Here is a 14,179-nt window from a genome sequence, read left to right as displayed (position 1 = left end):
GTCACAAAGTTTGGATGACGCCACTTCCAGAGAGGGAAGATAAGTCAAGGTAGATGCCACAAGGATTACCTTGATAAGTAAGAGATTGGTTGAACAAGGAACCCAAAGAGAAAAACTCTCACCAAATTTTATCAAATGCAAAAGTCCATTTATTGAAAACTAAAACCAATACATATAGTGTATCTGAACAAAAAGATAGAAATAGACATGGGCCTTCAAATTAGTTTGAGCCAAAATTACAACGAAAAAATTATAAATAAAAAATAGAACATGTTTGGCATAGACCTTCAAATTAGTATGGGCCTTCAGTAACAATTAATATTCTTGGTAGTGTCTCTGCTTCTAGGCCTTCATCCTTCTCCACTTGGGCCTTGTTAAGTATGTCTGCTACCATTTATTGGAGGGTATCCACTGACTGTTTGGTCCTACTCCTAGTCATAGGTCCTTGTATTTGGGCAGTTTTAGGATTCTCATCAATTTTGCTTATGCTTTTATTCCTTTCAGCCTTTGGTCGGGTCTTATCTTGCTTAATACATTAACCATCCTTGCACTTTGTGCTTCTTTTTCTTTTTCATAAATTTTAGAGAATTTTGTCTCCTTTGCTTGCACTGCGCCTTCTACCAATTTAGCACTGGTTCTTACTCTGGGTTCTTTTAAGAAAAAAATTGCATTTGGCTTGGAACAGGTAGCAAAGGATAAATTAGTGTTTAGGATAAAGAAACATGGCCATGTGTCATTTCAAATCTTGACTAAACTTTTACAGTTTGGATTTTATGAAAAAACCTCTAATGAACACACCCCTGATTGCTCTCATTTCTCACCTTTCCCTTTTCCTTCTTCTTCCCCTTTTTTTATTATCATTTTTTCCATAACCCTAACTTTTTCCTAAGCGTCCCTTTTGCGTTTTCAACCTAGCAGGTGAGCATTTCCTATCTGCCCCTAGGTTCGCTCGAGGCTCATGTATGGCGTCTATTATTGCCCTATTATAGGGTTTAGAAGTATATATTGTTGTCGTCTGTCATGCTTGGTAGCAAGAAGAAACAAAAGAATAGAATGAAAAAGAAACTGTGCAGGTTCTCGAAAGAAAATTTCCAAGGACGAGAAAAGTTTAAAAGATTTTCAATCGACCGATTAAAACCCAAACGACTCAATTTTTGCAAAACTTTTGAAGATGATAAGATGAGGTCACATGCATGTTTGTATTTAACATTCATTTAGCGAAACATTCAATCAAGTGTTTGTTCAATTTTACTCAACGCTTATGGCACCCCCACCAAGCGTGCTAAATGTGCGATTTCTGATCGGGTAGACTTGGAAATTGGCTCTGGTGTGCAGGTCATGTGAGCAAGCAAAGCGAAAGCATACATTCGCATTCTAGCAAATAAATTAAAATGAAAGTGTAAAACATATACATGAGAGGACGAGATACAATGTATCAATTCATCCATATCATTAGCGTTGCAATTGTTGTTTACAATGATAGCATAAACATGAAAACCCTAATGAGTCCTAGGGGATGCCCTAACAATAACCCTTCAAATTGCCCCAAGCATCACGCATAGTATCGTTTGACAACATCAGAATTCACAGGCGAAGGTAGTTCTTCATTATCCATGTTCGTGAGTATCAGTGCTCCACCCGAGAAAGCCTTCTTCACCATAAAAGGTCCTTAATAGTTCGGGGCCCATTTCCCTCGAAGATCTTTTTGAACATGCGACACCTTCTTTAATAGCGTTCATAGATGAGCTTTCATGATTCACAAAGGGATTAGTTCTCACGTTGGGACTATCATCTTGAAATGTAAGACACCCCGCATCAATCAAGCATTGTGCTTTATGCTTAAAGACCACACATTGTTCAATGGAGTGCGCCCCAGGACACCACCATGATAGGCGCATGTAACATTTGGATTATACCATCGGGGAAATGGACGTTGATAAATCTTTCTTGGGCTTACTACTGCCACTTAGCTATCGAGCAAGTATGGTAGTAGGTGTGAATGTATGAATAAAATTTTTGATGATGCCAAAGTAGAATCAAACAAGGTTGCTTCAACAAACATTCAAGGTTAAGCATTGCTTCAAGACTAATTCAAGATCAAGAAAAAGATAAGGCCTCAAAACAATCTCACTGGTTGATTAGTTTTTGCCTTAAACAATTGTTTCCAAGAGATCAAAGGCACTGGTAATCGACTACCAGAAGACAAGTTTGCAAATCAGTTTTTCAAAAGGGTTTTGAAATTTGAATTTTGAATCTTGTAATTGATTACCAGATGTTTGTAATCGATTACCAGTAACGGAACTCTTGAAATTCAAATTGAAAAGTCATGACCCTTCAAAATATAACTGTGTAATCGATTACCAGAAACCTATAATCGATAACCAGTGAGAAAATTTCAGAAAAACCTTTTGAAAAGACACATCTCTTCAAACCATTTTGAAAAGGCACGAAGGGCCTATATATGTGCGTATCTGACTTCAAAAAGTAAGAGAGAGATGTTCTAAGAGAACTTAATTGTCAAATTCTCTCTCAACAACTATTGAACAAACAATTGCAAATCTATTGAGAATTCATCTAGGAACTTCAATTTGTATCATTTACTCTAAAGGAGAGAAATCTTTCTGTTCATCTTAGAAACACAGTTGTAATCAAGAGACTGGTTGTCTCTTGGAGAATCTTGAACACAAGGGTGAGGGATCCCAAGGTGTGTTCAAAGTCTGTAAAGGATTTACAGGGATAGTGGAAAATCTCAAGTGGGTTGCTTGAGGACTGGACGTAGGCACGACAAGTGGCCAAACCAGTATAAATTGAGTTTGCATTTTTCTCTTCACTTATCTCAGTTATTTTACTGCAGTTTACTTTGTCTTGCACATTTAAAAGAACATTGTTAAATTGATTGCTTCTTCTTCTTCTTCTTCTGCATTTTGAGCCTATCATATATCAGTTAAAAGGGGGTTAAATTTCGTTCGTGGGAAATTTTGTAAGACTTAATTCACCCCTCTCCCTCTTAAGTTATTGAGGCCACTTGTCCAACAGTAGGTTAGTATATGACATTGGAATTGGGGCAAATTGGATTGGTTTTTTTTCTGGGAAATCTTTTCTTGGCTTAGTGTTTAGGTTGGGATTGGGAGTAGTGTTTGGTCTAGGCTTCATAAGGGTGGATTTTGTGGGTGATTGGGTGCTATCAGTCGGAGGGGTATTGGGCAGGGGGGAGGGTTGATATTGGTCGAGAAGTGATATTGGTGTGGAGGATACTTATACATGGGGTTGTAAGGGGTTTGCGAGAAGTTTGCGCATGTAGGAACCACAACCACGACATGGGCTTCTTTCTCTTTCTTCTTCACTCCATTCATCTCAGGCCTCAAACTACTAGAATTCATTGAAGCAGCATAATCAAACTTTCCCTTCTTCAAACTAACTTCAATCCATTCCCCCGCAAACACCAAATCCGCAAAGCTCACAGGCATATATCCCACCATTTTTTCATAATAGAACACTGACAACATGTCCATTATCATCGTGATCATCTCTCTTTCTGCCATAAGGGGCACTACCTGAGCTGCCAAGTCTCGCCACCTCTGAGCATACTCTTTGAATGACTCATTGTTTTGTTGGACCTTGTGGCCTCAATAATCTTAAGAGGGATAGGCTTAGAATGCAGAAGAAGCAACAACAATCAATTTATAATGTTCTATAAACATGCAAGGCAAAATTGATTGCAATAACATAAATGAGATAAGGGAAGAGAGAATGCAAACACAGTTTTATACTGGTTTGGCCACAACCCGTGCCTACATCCAGTACTCAAGCAACCCACTTGAGATTTCCACTATCTTTGTAAAATCCATTAAAAAGTCTGAATCACACAGGGACAACCCATCCCTTGTGTTCAGGAATCCTTTACAACAAGAGACTCACAGTCTCTTAACCAATCTCATTGAATAAGAAGAATGGAAGAAGAATTCTCTCTTCAAGAGAAGAATATTACAATAAAGATCATGTAGGAATCCTTATAGATTTTGCAAGTGTTTGGCCAAGAATTTCTTTTGAGAGAGCATTTGACAATGAAGTTCTTTTGGAATCTCTCTCATCGTCTTTTGAGAGGATAAGACATTTTTGCCAAGCAAAACTCTCTTTTCAATTTCGTCCCAAGTCACACATATATATAGGCCTTTGATGGCCATTCAAAATCCAAATGATAAGATGTGACTGTTGGCGATATTCCTTGAAAATCCTCTTTGGTAATCGATTACAGAATTAGTGTAATCGATTACACAATTGTTCTTCTTAAACAGTTGTGACCCTTCATTTAAAATTTGAATTCCCAACGTTCAGAGTCTCTGGTAATCGATTACATATGATGTGTAATCGATTACACACTTTCAAACCATTGGTAATCGATTACATGTATTGGTAATCGATTACATGTGCCTTGAAGGACTTGAAACCTTTCATTGTGAGGCAAGGCTTAATCTTGAAGAAATCTTGAATCAAGGCTTTGTTTGTTGAAACAATCTTGTATTAATCTTGAAGCAAAATGAGCCTTGTTTGATTCTTCTTTTGACATCATGAAAATCATGTATACATACATTCACATGTTTCTCTTGGATAGGTTTTATAGCTGCATTTTGTCTAGCGCCATGTTAGAGTTGTACTGGTATTGCCTAATGAAAGCATCCATCAGATCCCTCCAAGAGCAAATCCGAGAGGGTTCTAGATTAGTATACCAGATAATAGCCACCCCAGCCAGGCTTTCCTGAAAAAAATGCATCAGCAACTTCTTGTCCTTCGCATAAGCCCCCATCCTTCTGCAATACATCCTTAGGTGATTCTTAGGGCAAGTGGTCCCTTTGTATTTATCAAAATCTGGTATCTTGAACTTCAGGGAATAGTCATATCAGGCACCAAACATAGTTCTAACATGTCAGCAAAACCACAACTTCCCCCTCCTTCTCAAATACTGCGGGAGGCCCTCCCCCCCTCACTAAATGCAAGGGTTGTGATAACAGGCGATATTAAGAGGCTCTAGGAGCGTTCAACACATGGATGCCAGAAAATGCATGCCCTTTAGCGGTATATCATGGATAGGGCCCGAAACCAGTTACGGTATGGTCTGTGGGAGCTTCTTGTGCCTCCTCCCGGGCATCAGAGTTATAGGCTTGAGTCTGATCGGGTTGAGTTGGATGTTTCTCAGTACAACCAGGGAAAGGATTAGTAACGTTCTCGGTAGGCACCGGTAGAGCCATGGGTGGTGTATAGTTAGGAGGTAGACCATATGGTGGAAAAGTATATCTATTATGGCTCTGGGTGTACTGAGGCTCATATGCAGTTATCCCTGTCGCACCTCCTTGACCTTCCATATCTGACACTAGGTGACTTTCTTGATTAAAAACGGGCGGGTGAGTTGGGTCCCTCTCAGTAGCAGTACTGGCAGTAGCAGCGTTAAATCGTTAACCTCCATTATCTTCCTCATATCCATCATTGCCTCCATCATAGTCATCATTTGCTCCTTCATGGCCTCCATATCAGCCTTCATTTGTTCTTGCACCTCCTTTATTTCACTCATTATCTTGCTCCTCGCACGCGTCCGGTATGGGTGTCGTAAAGCACAATCTTTCTTTTTTATTACAATGGTTACTTTTCTAATTTCAAGGAAAGAATGCATGGACATTCAAGGCATGAGAAATATGTGTCATGAAGAAGCACAAAATGAGTTGAATCCTACTAACATGATGCTATAAGATATGCAATGAATATGATGTGAATGATTAACTATGATATGCGAAATCTTAACCTATACGACATGCACTATATGCAAAGAAAGAAAACCTAATGCATATGTGCAAGAAAAATTTAAGACAAAAGAACAAGAAAGCTCTGTGTCCCTAATTCGGCAGCCTAACGGCATAAATCTAAGGGTCCACTATCAATGACATTTTCCATGGGTAGCTCTATACAAGTCTCACTGGCCTTTAGAGCTGCAACCCCTTTTGTAACAACATACACGGTAGTAGATGTGACATCCTGGAATTTCTACCCGAAATTTTTGTAAATATTACATTTAAATAATTAATAAAATATATTATTCAGTGTATATATATATATATATATATATATATATATACATTGGGGGAAAATATATTCTTGGTAGAAATATGTACATTGGGGGAAAATACGCGAATTAGACTAATTAACGAAGAGTAACCTGTAATTGGACGGTTATGGATTAATTCGCAATTAATTAGTCTAAAAATTATCATTTTGCGTGCAACTAATAATTAAACAAAACCAACCTCTAAACCACGCTCAGGGCCTCATTCTGAGCGTTTTGATATATATATATTGCCTACCTTTGAAAACGGGCCCCGACGGGTGCAGAGAAATGCAAAGAACTGGAATCAGAGAGATGACACGCAAATCGAGGCAAGATTTCAGCATCCAAAAAGGTCCAGATTTTTCTTCTCTTGTGGCTGAGCACGTGGTTAAAGTCAAATTAAAGGTGGGCCCCTTTTTGCTCCAATCACAAAATTGCATGTGGACATGCAATTAAAAAGGAAAAGAAAAAGAAAAAGAAAAAATAATGTTAAAAGCAAGACCTTCTCTCTCTTTTCTCCAGAAATTTCTGGCCTCTTCTCCTACGTTTTCTTCTTGCTCCTCCATCACCATTGTTAGCCTTCTTCAAGCTTCAAATTCTTCTTCAATTCCACACAAAATTTCAAGCTAAAGCTATTTTTGGAGCCTAGGAACCTACCTCTACATCAAGAGACCTTCAATTCCAGGTAAGGGTGGACTTCTCCTCACTTGAAATCTGAGGGTGTTGGGTTTTTGGGAGCTATAATGGGTAGTTCTACTAGGTTATCGCATTTAGGTAGTTGTTTGTGAAAGAAATTATTGTAAACCATGCTAAAACTTGATATGTTTTAATTTAAGCAAAACTGTCCATGTTGATTGATGGTTAAATAATGATGTTTTGATGTATATGTATGCTTAAAATGCAGTTAGTAAACTGGTAGAGAATATTGGTAGAGTTAGCTTAGAGTTAAATGTGAGGAAGGTAGTGTTGTAGGTGGAAAAGTGTGAGATTTTGAGGTTTAGAAGGCCAAATTTGGTGTTAGTGGAAATCTGAGTTTGAAGTGAGTTGATTCTAGTTTAGAATGTCAATTAGGACTTGTAGGGAAGCTTAGTGAGAGCAAATGAGAAAAATTAGTAGCAAATGTGAAAAGAGAGTCATTTATAGTGTAAATTGAGTGCTGAGAGGTCCAATTTTGAATTGGTGGAGATTTTACTCTAAAATCAGTATGAGCAAGTCTAATTCAATGATATAGACTTGATGAAGATGAGAGTTTACCCCAACATCACCCAATTCTAATTTTCACCTTTCAAACCTTGAAAACTCACTAAATTTTGTTGGTTTTGGATACCTATACTTTGATTTACCTTTGTTTGAGGTTTGTAATTAATTTGAACATGAATTATACATGGTTTAGGACTTGTAGGATCAAATTTGAGTAGAATTGGATGTATATAAGTTATATTTTAAAAATCTGCAAAATTATGCAGAAAAGCTGTCAAATTATGCAGAAAATTCGATTGTGCAGTACCAGTTTTCACTGTCGCGGTAAAAAAATTATATCTCGTGTTCTAGACATTCTTTCGCAGATTCCAACGGTCAAAAGTTATATTTCTGTATTAAGAACCTTCAGTTAAAATTTAAAGGCAATCCAATGGTTAACGACTCAAGGATTGGGACGTTACTGAAGTATGTTTGTAGGAAAAACCCGTTGAAATTTGAGTGAATCTTGTGTAAAAATTTCTGATTCCAATCTGGTTTTTTTTCATGGTAGTTTCATTTCAAATTGAATTGTTTTGGTTCCCAAGGACACTATTAAGTCTTGTGGATGTGTGTATTGAATTGATTAACGGTGAGGATCAGAGCAATTCGAGAGAGAAACCGGAAGAGACTACAACTATAAGAGATGATGCATTGCGGTGGTTGACAATGTTAAGGCTTGGAGGGATTGATGGGAACCCAGTGCTGAGAGGAACGAGGAGAAGAACTACGTACGTGTACATGAACTCAAATTAAAGGTGGGCAACTGGGGATGGTGTGCTTATGCCTGGGCTTGTGGAAATGGAATATTTGCTTTGCGCCATCGCCCGACCGCCACCTAGTACCACATATGATGGGTGCCCCATAATCCAATAAACCATGTGTGAGAAAGTGTGGAAGAGTCAGTCTTCCAACTTTTATTAGTTGACCACAGAGTGGTATCTGAGGATATGTCGCAGGGGTCAGGAGACCTTGGCGACGTCAGGTTGGGTGCTATTGCCCAAAACCAAGCTTGACCAATCCCGACCTAACCCGGGCATAGTCAGCCAGTGAGAACCTGTGATGTACCTCAGCAGGCGAGCTCGTGGCAGTCAACCAATAAAGGATCAAAAGTCAACGAGGCAGGGAGGCTTGCGTGGCTATTGGCCAGCTAACTATCTTGGAAATAATTATCTAAATAATTCCCTCTGGTAATCGATTACAAGACTTGTGTAATCGATTATAGGTTTTAAAATTTGAATCAAAACGTTAAGCTGCTGGTAATTGATTACCATTTATGTGTAATCGATTACACAGTGTAAAATTTAAATTCCAATTTGTAATGGCTGTTGTAAATTGTTTTTGGCCACTGGTAATCGATTACATACTTTGGTAATCAATTACCAAAGAGTAAATCTCTTGAAAAAGACATTTTGACTGTACGTAGTAGTCATAGGTCGCATTTTATTGTTTTCCTGTGTAGTTAGATTTCTTGTGAAAGAGTCTACCCCCTTTCTTTTATCTCTTGTAGATCGCGATGGCAACGCAGCTGATCCATGATCGCGTCGTGATGGAGTGCCTAGAGGGTGTTTGGGAGACCCTCGAGGGCAACAAGAGGTGCCAATTCCGCGGCACAGTTCGACTCACTGCTACATCGCTTGTACATCCGGAGCAACCTGCACGCACACTTCAGTAGCATGTGGAGTGGATACTACCTACGCCTACCCCATATCGACTAGTTGAGCTCGTTCAATTGATAGAGGTGTCATCCTCCGAAGAGGATCCTGAAGGGGACCCAGAGGAGTCATCTCCTGAACCTGCTATGGATGCCCCTGACTTACCAGAGGATGATGAGGACCCACTTCCTGATGTTTATTCTCCAGAGGATATTATGCCAGCACCTGAGGCAGACTCTACAGAGGAGAGTGGTTCTGGAGGGATGGCGAATAGCGACGACTCTTCATCACAGCAGACAGCTCCTTAGATTAAGCGTATATACTTTTGTGGGTGGGTAAAAAATCTGGACCTTTTTGGATGCTGAAATCTTCCCTCGATTTGCGTGTCGTCTCCCTTGTTCTAGTTCTTCGCGTTTCTCTGCACCCGTCGGGGCCCGTTTTCAAAGGTAGGCAATATACATATCAAAACGCTCAGAATGAGGCCCTGAGTGTGGTTCAGAGGTTGGTTTTGTTTAATTATTAGTTGCACGCAAAACGATAATTTTTAGACTAATTAATTGCGAATTAATCCATAACCGTCGAATTACGGGTTACTCTTCGTTAATTAGTCTAACCTGCGTATTTTCCCCTAATGTACATATTTCTACCAAGAATAGATATATATATATATATATATATATATATATATATATATAATTATACACTGAATAATATATTTTATTAATTATTTAAATGTAATATTTACAAAACTTCCGGGTAGAAATTCCAGGATGTCACAATACTCCCTCTCTTTAAGGAATTTCGTCCCCGAAATTCAACTACTCTAGGAACAAACTCGAGTACAACTCTCTCATCCTATCCTCTAACTCCCATGTTGAATCACCCTCGTCGGGTCCCCATTGCACTTTCACCAACGCGATCTCTTTGCCTCTCAGCGACTTCATTCTTCGGTCAGTAATCTTCTGAGGTTGTGCTTTATAGGTGAGGTTATCCTTCACTTATACTTCGTCTAGTGAGAGTACATGTGATGGATCCGGGTTGTATCGTCTTAGTTGAGAGACATGAAACACAGGGTGAAGATTCAACAAGCTCGGAGGGAGAGCGATTTGATAGGCTACAGGCCCAACCTTCTTTAAAATTTGATATGGACCCAGATACTTAGGCATCAGCTTCCTAGATTTGAGAGCTCCCCCGACTCCAGTTACTGGAGAAACCTTCAGAAACACATGTTCTCCTTCTTGAAAATCTAATGGCTTTCTCCTTCTGTCATAATAGCTCTTCTGCCTATCCTGGGATGCTTTTATCTTCTCTCGAATCAATTTCACTTGTTCGGTAATTTGTTGTAGCATTTCAGGCCCAAGAAGTACTACTTCCCCATCATCGTACCAATAAAGAGGAGTTTTGCACTTCCGCCCATATAGAGCTTCAAAAGGAGCCATACCAATGCTGGCTTGGTAGCTATTGTTGTAAGTGAATTCAATCAATGGCAAACATTTCATCCAACAGCCTTGTTGCTCTATAATACACGCCCGGAGTAGATCTTCTAGAGTCTGAATGGTTCGCTCAGTCTGACCATCTGTCTGGGGACGATAAGCTGAACTGAGCTTCAACTTTGTCCCCAATGCTTCATGCAGACTCGTCCAGAATCGCAAGGTAAACCTCGGGTCCCTGTCTGATACGATACTTGAAGAAATTCCATGTAACCTTACTACTTCTTTGATGTATAACTCTACTAACTTCTCCATTTTATATTTCATATTTACCTAAATAAAATGGGCAGATTTAGTGAGTCGATCTACTATGACCCACACAACATCATGTCCACGACTCGTCTTGGGTAAACTGGATACAAAATCCATAGATATGCTCTCTCATTTCCACTCCAGAATTTCTAGCGGCTTTAATTCTCCTGATGGTCACTAGTGCTCAGCTTTGGCCTTTTGACATGTCAAACATTTTGCTACATATTCAACTACATCTTTCTTGATGCCATGCCACCAAAAACTTCTCTTCAAATCTTGGTACATCTTAGTCATCCCTGGATGGAAACTAAGACGGCTTTTATGAGCTTCTTCCCAGATCTTAACTTTCAAATCATCTAATGGTGGTACACATATCCTCCCCTTGTATCTAATTAACTCGGTTGTATCCTTTTTAAATTCTACATCTTTATCTCCCATTGCATCTAACACTTTCTCTTGCAGAAATTGGTCATCCTTTTGAGCCTCGCGAATGTGATTTACGAATTCATTGGTGATTTGCAACGTTCCCACAAATAAGCTCTTGGGTCGCATCTCGATTGCTAGATTTAGATCTCGGAATTCCTCTATCAATCTCTATTCCAGAATCATCATGGTCGCAACATATAAGGACTTCCGGCTCAGCAAAGTCGTAATCCTTAAGGAACTCTATCCATCTTCGTTGCCTCATATTGAGCTCCTTCTGATCGAACAAGTATTTGAGGCTCTTGTGATCGCTGAAGACTTCAAAACGAGTGCCATATAAATAGTGCCTCCAAATCTTTAAGGCAAAGACCACAACTTCTAGTTCCAGGTCATGGGTCGAATAATTAACTTCATGAGGACTCAATTGGCATGAAGCATAAGCCACTACCCTTCCCTCCTACATCAATACGCACCCTAAGCCTTGCCTGCTCGCATCGCAATACACTTCAAATGGTCTCTTAGAGTCGGGCAAAATCAACACTGGAGCTGTTGTCAATCGTCTCTTCAACTCTTGGAAGCTTTGCTCACATTTCTCATTCCTGACAAACTTCTCATTTTTATGGGTTAGTTTAGTTAGGGGTAGTGCTAATTTAGAAAATCTCTCAATGAATTTCCTATAATAGCCGGCCAACCCCAAGAAACTTCAAACTTCTGTTGGAGTTGTCGGTTGTTGCCACTCCATAACCGATTCCACTTTAACCGGGTCCACCGCAACCCCGTCTTTAGAAATCACGTGCCCCAGGAACTGCTCCTTCTCTAACCAAAATTCGCATTTTGACAGTTTGGCGAACAATTTCCTATCCCTCAGGATCTGCAACACAATCCTTAAGTGCTTTTCAAGCTCCTCCTTATTCCTCGAATACACTAGGATATCATCAATGAACACAACCACGAACTGGTTTAAGTAATCATGGAATATACGATTCATATAGTCCATGAAGATTTCCGAAGCATTAGTCACTCCAAATAGCATGACTAAATACTCATAATGTTCATACCGAGTCCGAAACGCAGTCTTTGGAATATCTTCCTTCTTAACTCGGATTTGATGATACCCCGATCGCAAATCGATCTTCGAAAATACTATCGCTCCCCTCAATTGATCAATCAAGTCATCTATCCTCGGTAGGGGATATTTGTTCTTGATAGTGACTTTGTTCAGCTGCCGGTAGTCTTCACACATCCTCATGCTTCCATCCTTCTTTTTAACCAATAAGACTGACGCTACCCATGGCGATACGCTTGGGCAAACAAATTGCTTATTGAAGAGATCCTGCACTTGTGCCTTCACCTCTGCTAGTTCTATTGGAGACATCCTATAGGGCGCGATCGACACTGGATTCGCCCCAGGCACCAAGTCAATAATGAATTCTACCTCTCTCTCAGGTGGTAATTCACAAATGTCATCAGGAAAGACCTCTGGGAATTCTGACACCACCGGTATACTGCTAATTTCAGAGACTTCCTCCACATTCAAGGAGAACAGCACCATGTAGGTTCGAATGTCCTCCACTTCATCATTGAAAGCATTCTCCTTCAATGGTTCATTTGGAATTACATTTCCACCAAATACTAGCATCTTCTCTTTGCAGTTTAGAAAGATATGGTTAGTATATAACCAGTCCATTCCCAATATCACATCAAGATGAGCTAGAGGTAGGCAAATCAAATCCGCCATAAAAGATCGACCCTCAACAATTATAGGACACTTCAAACACATCCGAGAGGTGATTACAGGCTCGTTAGTCGGAGTAGACACCATGATATCGTATGGTAACTCCGTTGTACATAACGACAACCTCTCCACACATGCATGAGATATGAAAGAATGCGTGGCACCTGAATCATAGAGTACATCTAGCAGTTTATCAGCAATTAAACACTTACCATGCATCAAATCGTTAGAGGCAACAGCTTCTGATCCACTCATAGCAAATACCCGGGAGGGTACCTTCTGTCTTCCACCACTAGTGTTATTGTTGTTGCAAACATTACTGCTCCTCATGGGATTAGTAGATCCACGGTTGACTGTGTTAGAATTGGCAGTTACCGTCGGTCTCCTAGCCATTCTACACTCCCGAGCATAATGGCCTACCTTGCCACAAAGGTAGCAACGATCTTCCTGTGTCTGTTGGAGTTGTGGGCAATTTCTCCTGAGATGCGGTCCTCCGCACTGATAGCACTGTACCCCAGTCCCCCTTGACTGGCTCATGTTGGACGTAGCCATAGGTTGTTTCCCCTTGTTGTTGGGATATGGCTTCATCCTCTTGTTATTGTTTCCTCTAAAAGGGTGGCTTCTTTGTGGTCCTCCAAAGCCTCTGACTTGCCTCTCTTTCATCTTGTCCTCAAATATTCGGCACTTCGTCACCAGTTGATTGAAATCTGTAATCTGCATGTAGCCAACTGGCTGTTGAATCTCTGGTCGAAGCCCATTCTCAAACTGAGCACATAAGTCCTCTTCGTTCCAAGTATCTTGGTATTGAGGCCAGTACTGTAGAAGTTCATTAAATTTGGCCGTGTACTCTCCAACGGACATGTTTCCCTGCTTCAGACTCGCCTTCCGCTTCTTGAGATCTCGTGGTAAATAGTTGTCTAGGAATTTGTCCTTGAAGCCATTCCAAGGAATAACACCTCTAGGTGCTGCTAATATGGGTTTCACGAACTTCCACCAGTTCTCAGCTTCTCCCTGGAGCATGAACGTCGCATAAGGGACCTTATGCTCCTCAAGGCAACCCATCGCCTCGAAAATCTTCTCAGTCTCAACTAACCATAACCTAGCACCCTCTGGATCATAGTGATGGAAGCTTGCTTGTGGGGCTTCTATGGAGGCTGGATCTTTGAGCTTCAATGGGGTCCTTTAATGGTGATTTTCCACCATGGAGATGCAGCGGAAGACAAAGGAAAGGAGGTGAGAGGAGGCGCCATCCATTAAGGAATAAGCCATGGAAGAAGGAGCTTCACCACCAAGA

General features: G+C 40.2%; 1 protein-coding gene across 1 annotated transcript; it reads right to left on the bottom strand.

Annotated features, from left to right (window-relative positions):
* Positions 1–11,853: 11,853 nt before the first annotated feature.
* Positions 11,854–13,947, bottom strand: LOC114415997. The gene is made up of 3 exons (XM_028380875.1): positions 13,098–13,947; positions 12,586–12,794; positions 11,854–12,021 (listed from the first exon to the last, which is right to left on the bottom strand). Exons 1-3 carry the CDS (start codon positions 13,945–13,947, stop codon positions 11,854–11,856), a joined length of 1,227 nt encoding a protein of 408 aa, XP_028236676.1.
* Positions 13,948–14,179: the final 232 nt, after the last annotated feature.

Source organism: Glycine soja, chromosome 6 (genome assembly GCF_004193775.1).
Source record: "Glycine soja cultivar W05 chromosome 6, ASM419377v2, whole genome shotgun sequence".
In the NCBI taxonomy this organism is placed as follows: Eukaryota; Viridiplantae; Streptophyta; class Magnoliopsida; order Fabales; family Fabaceae; genus Glycine; species Glycine soja.
The sequence above is the reverse complement of the archived record's forward strand: the minus strand, read 5'-3'. Positions and strand labels throughout refer to the sequence as shown.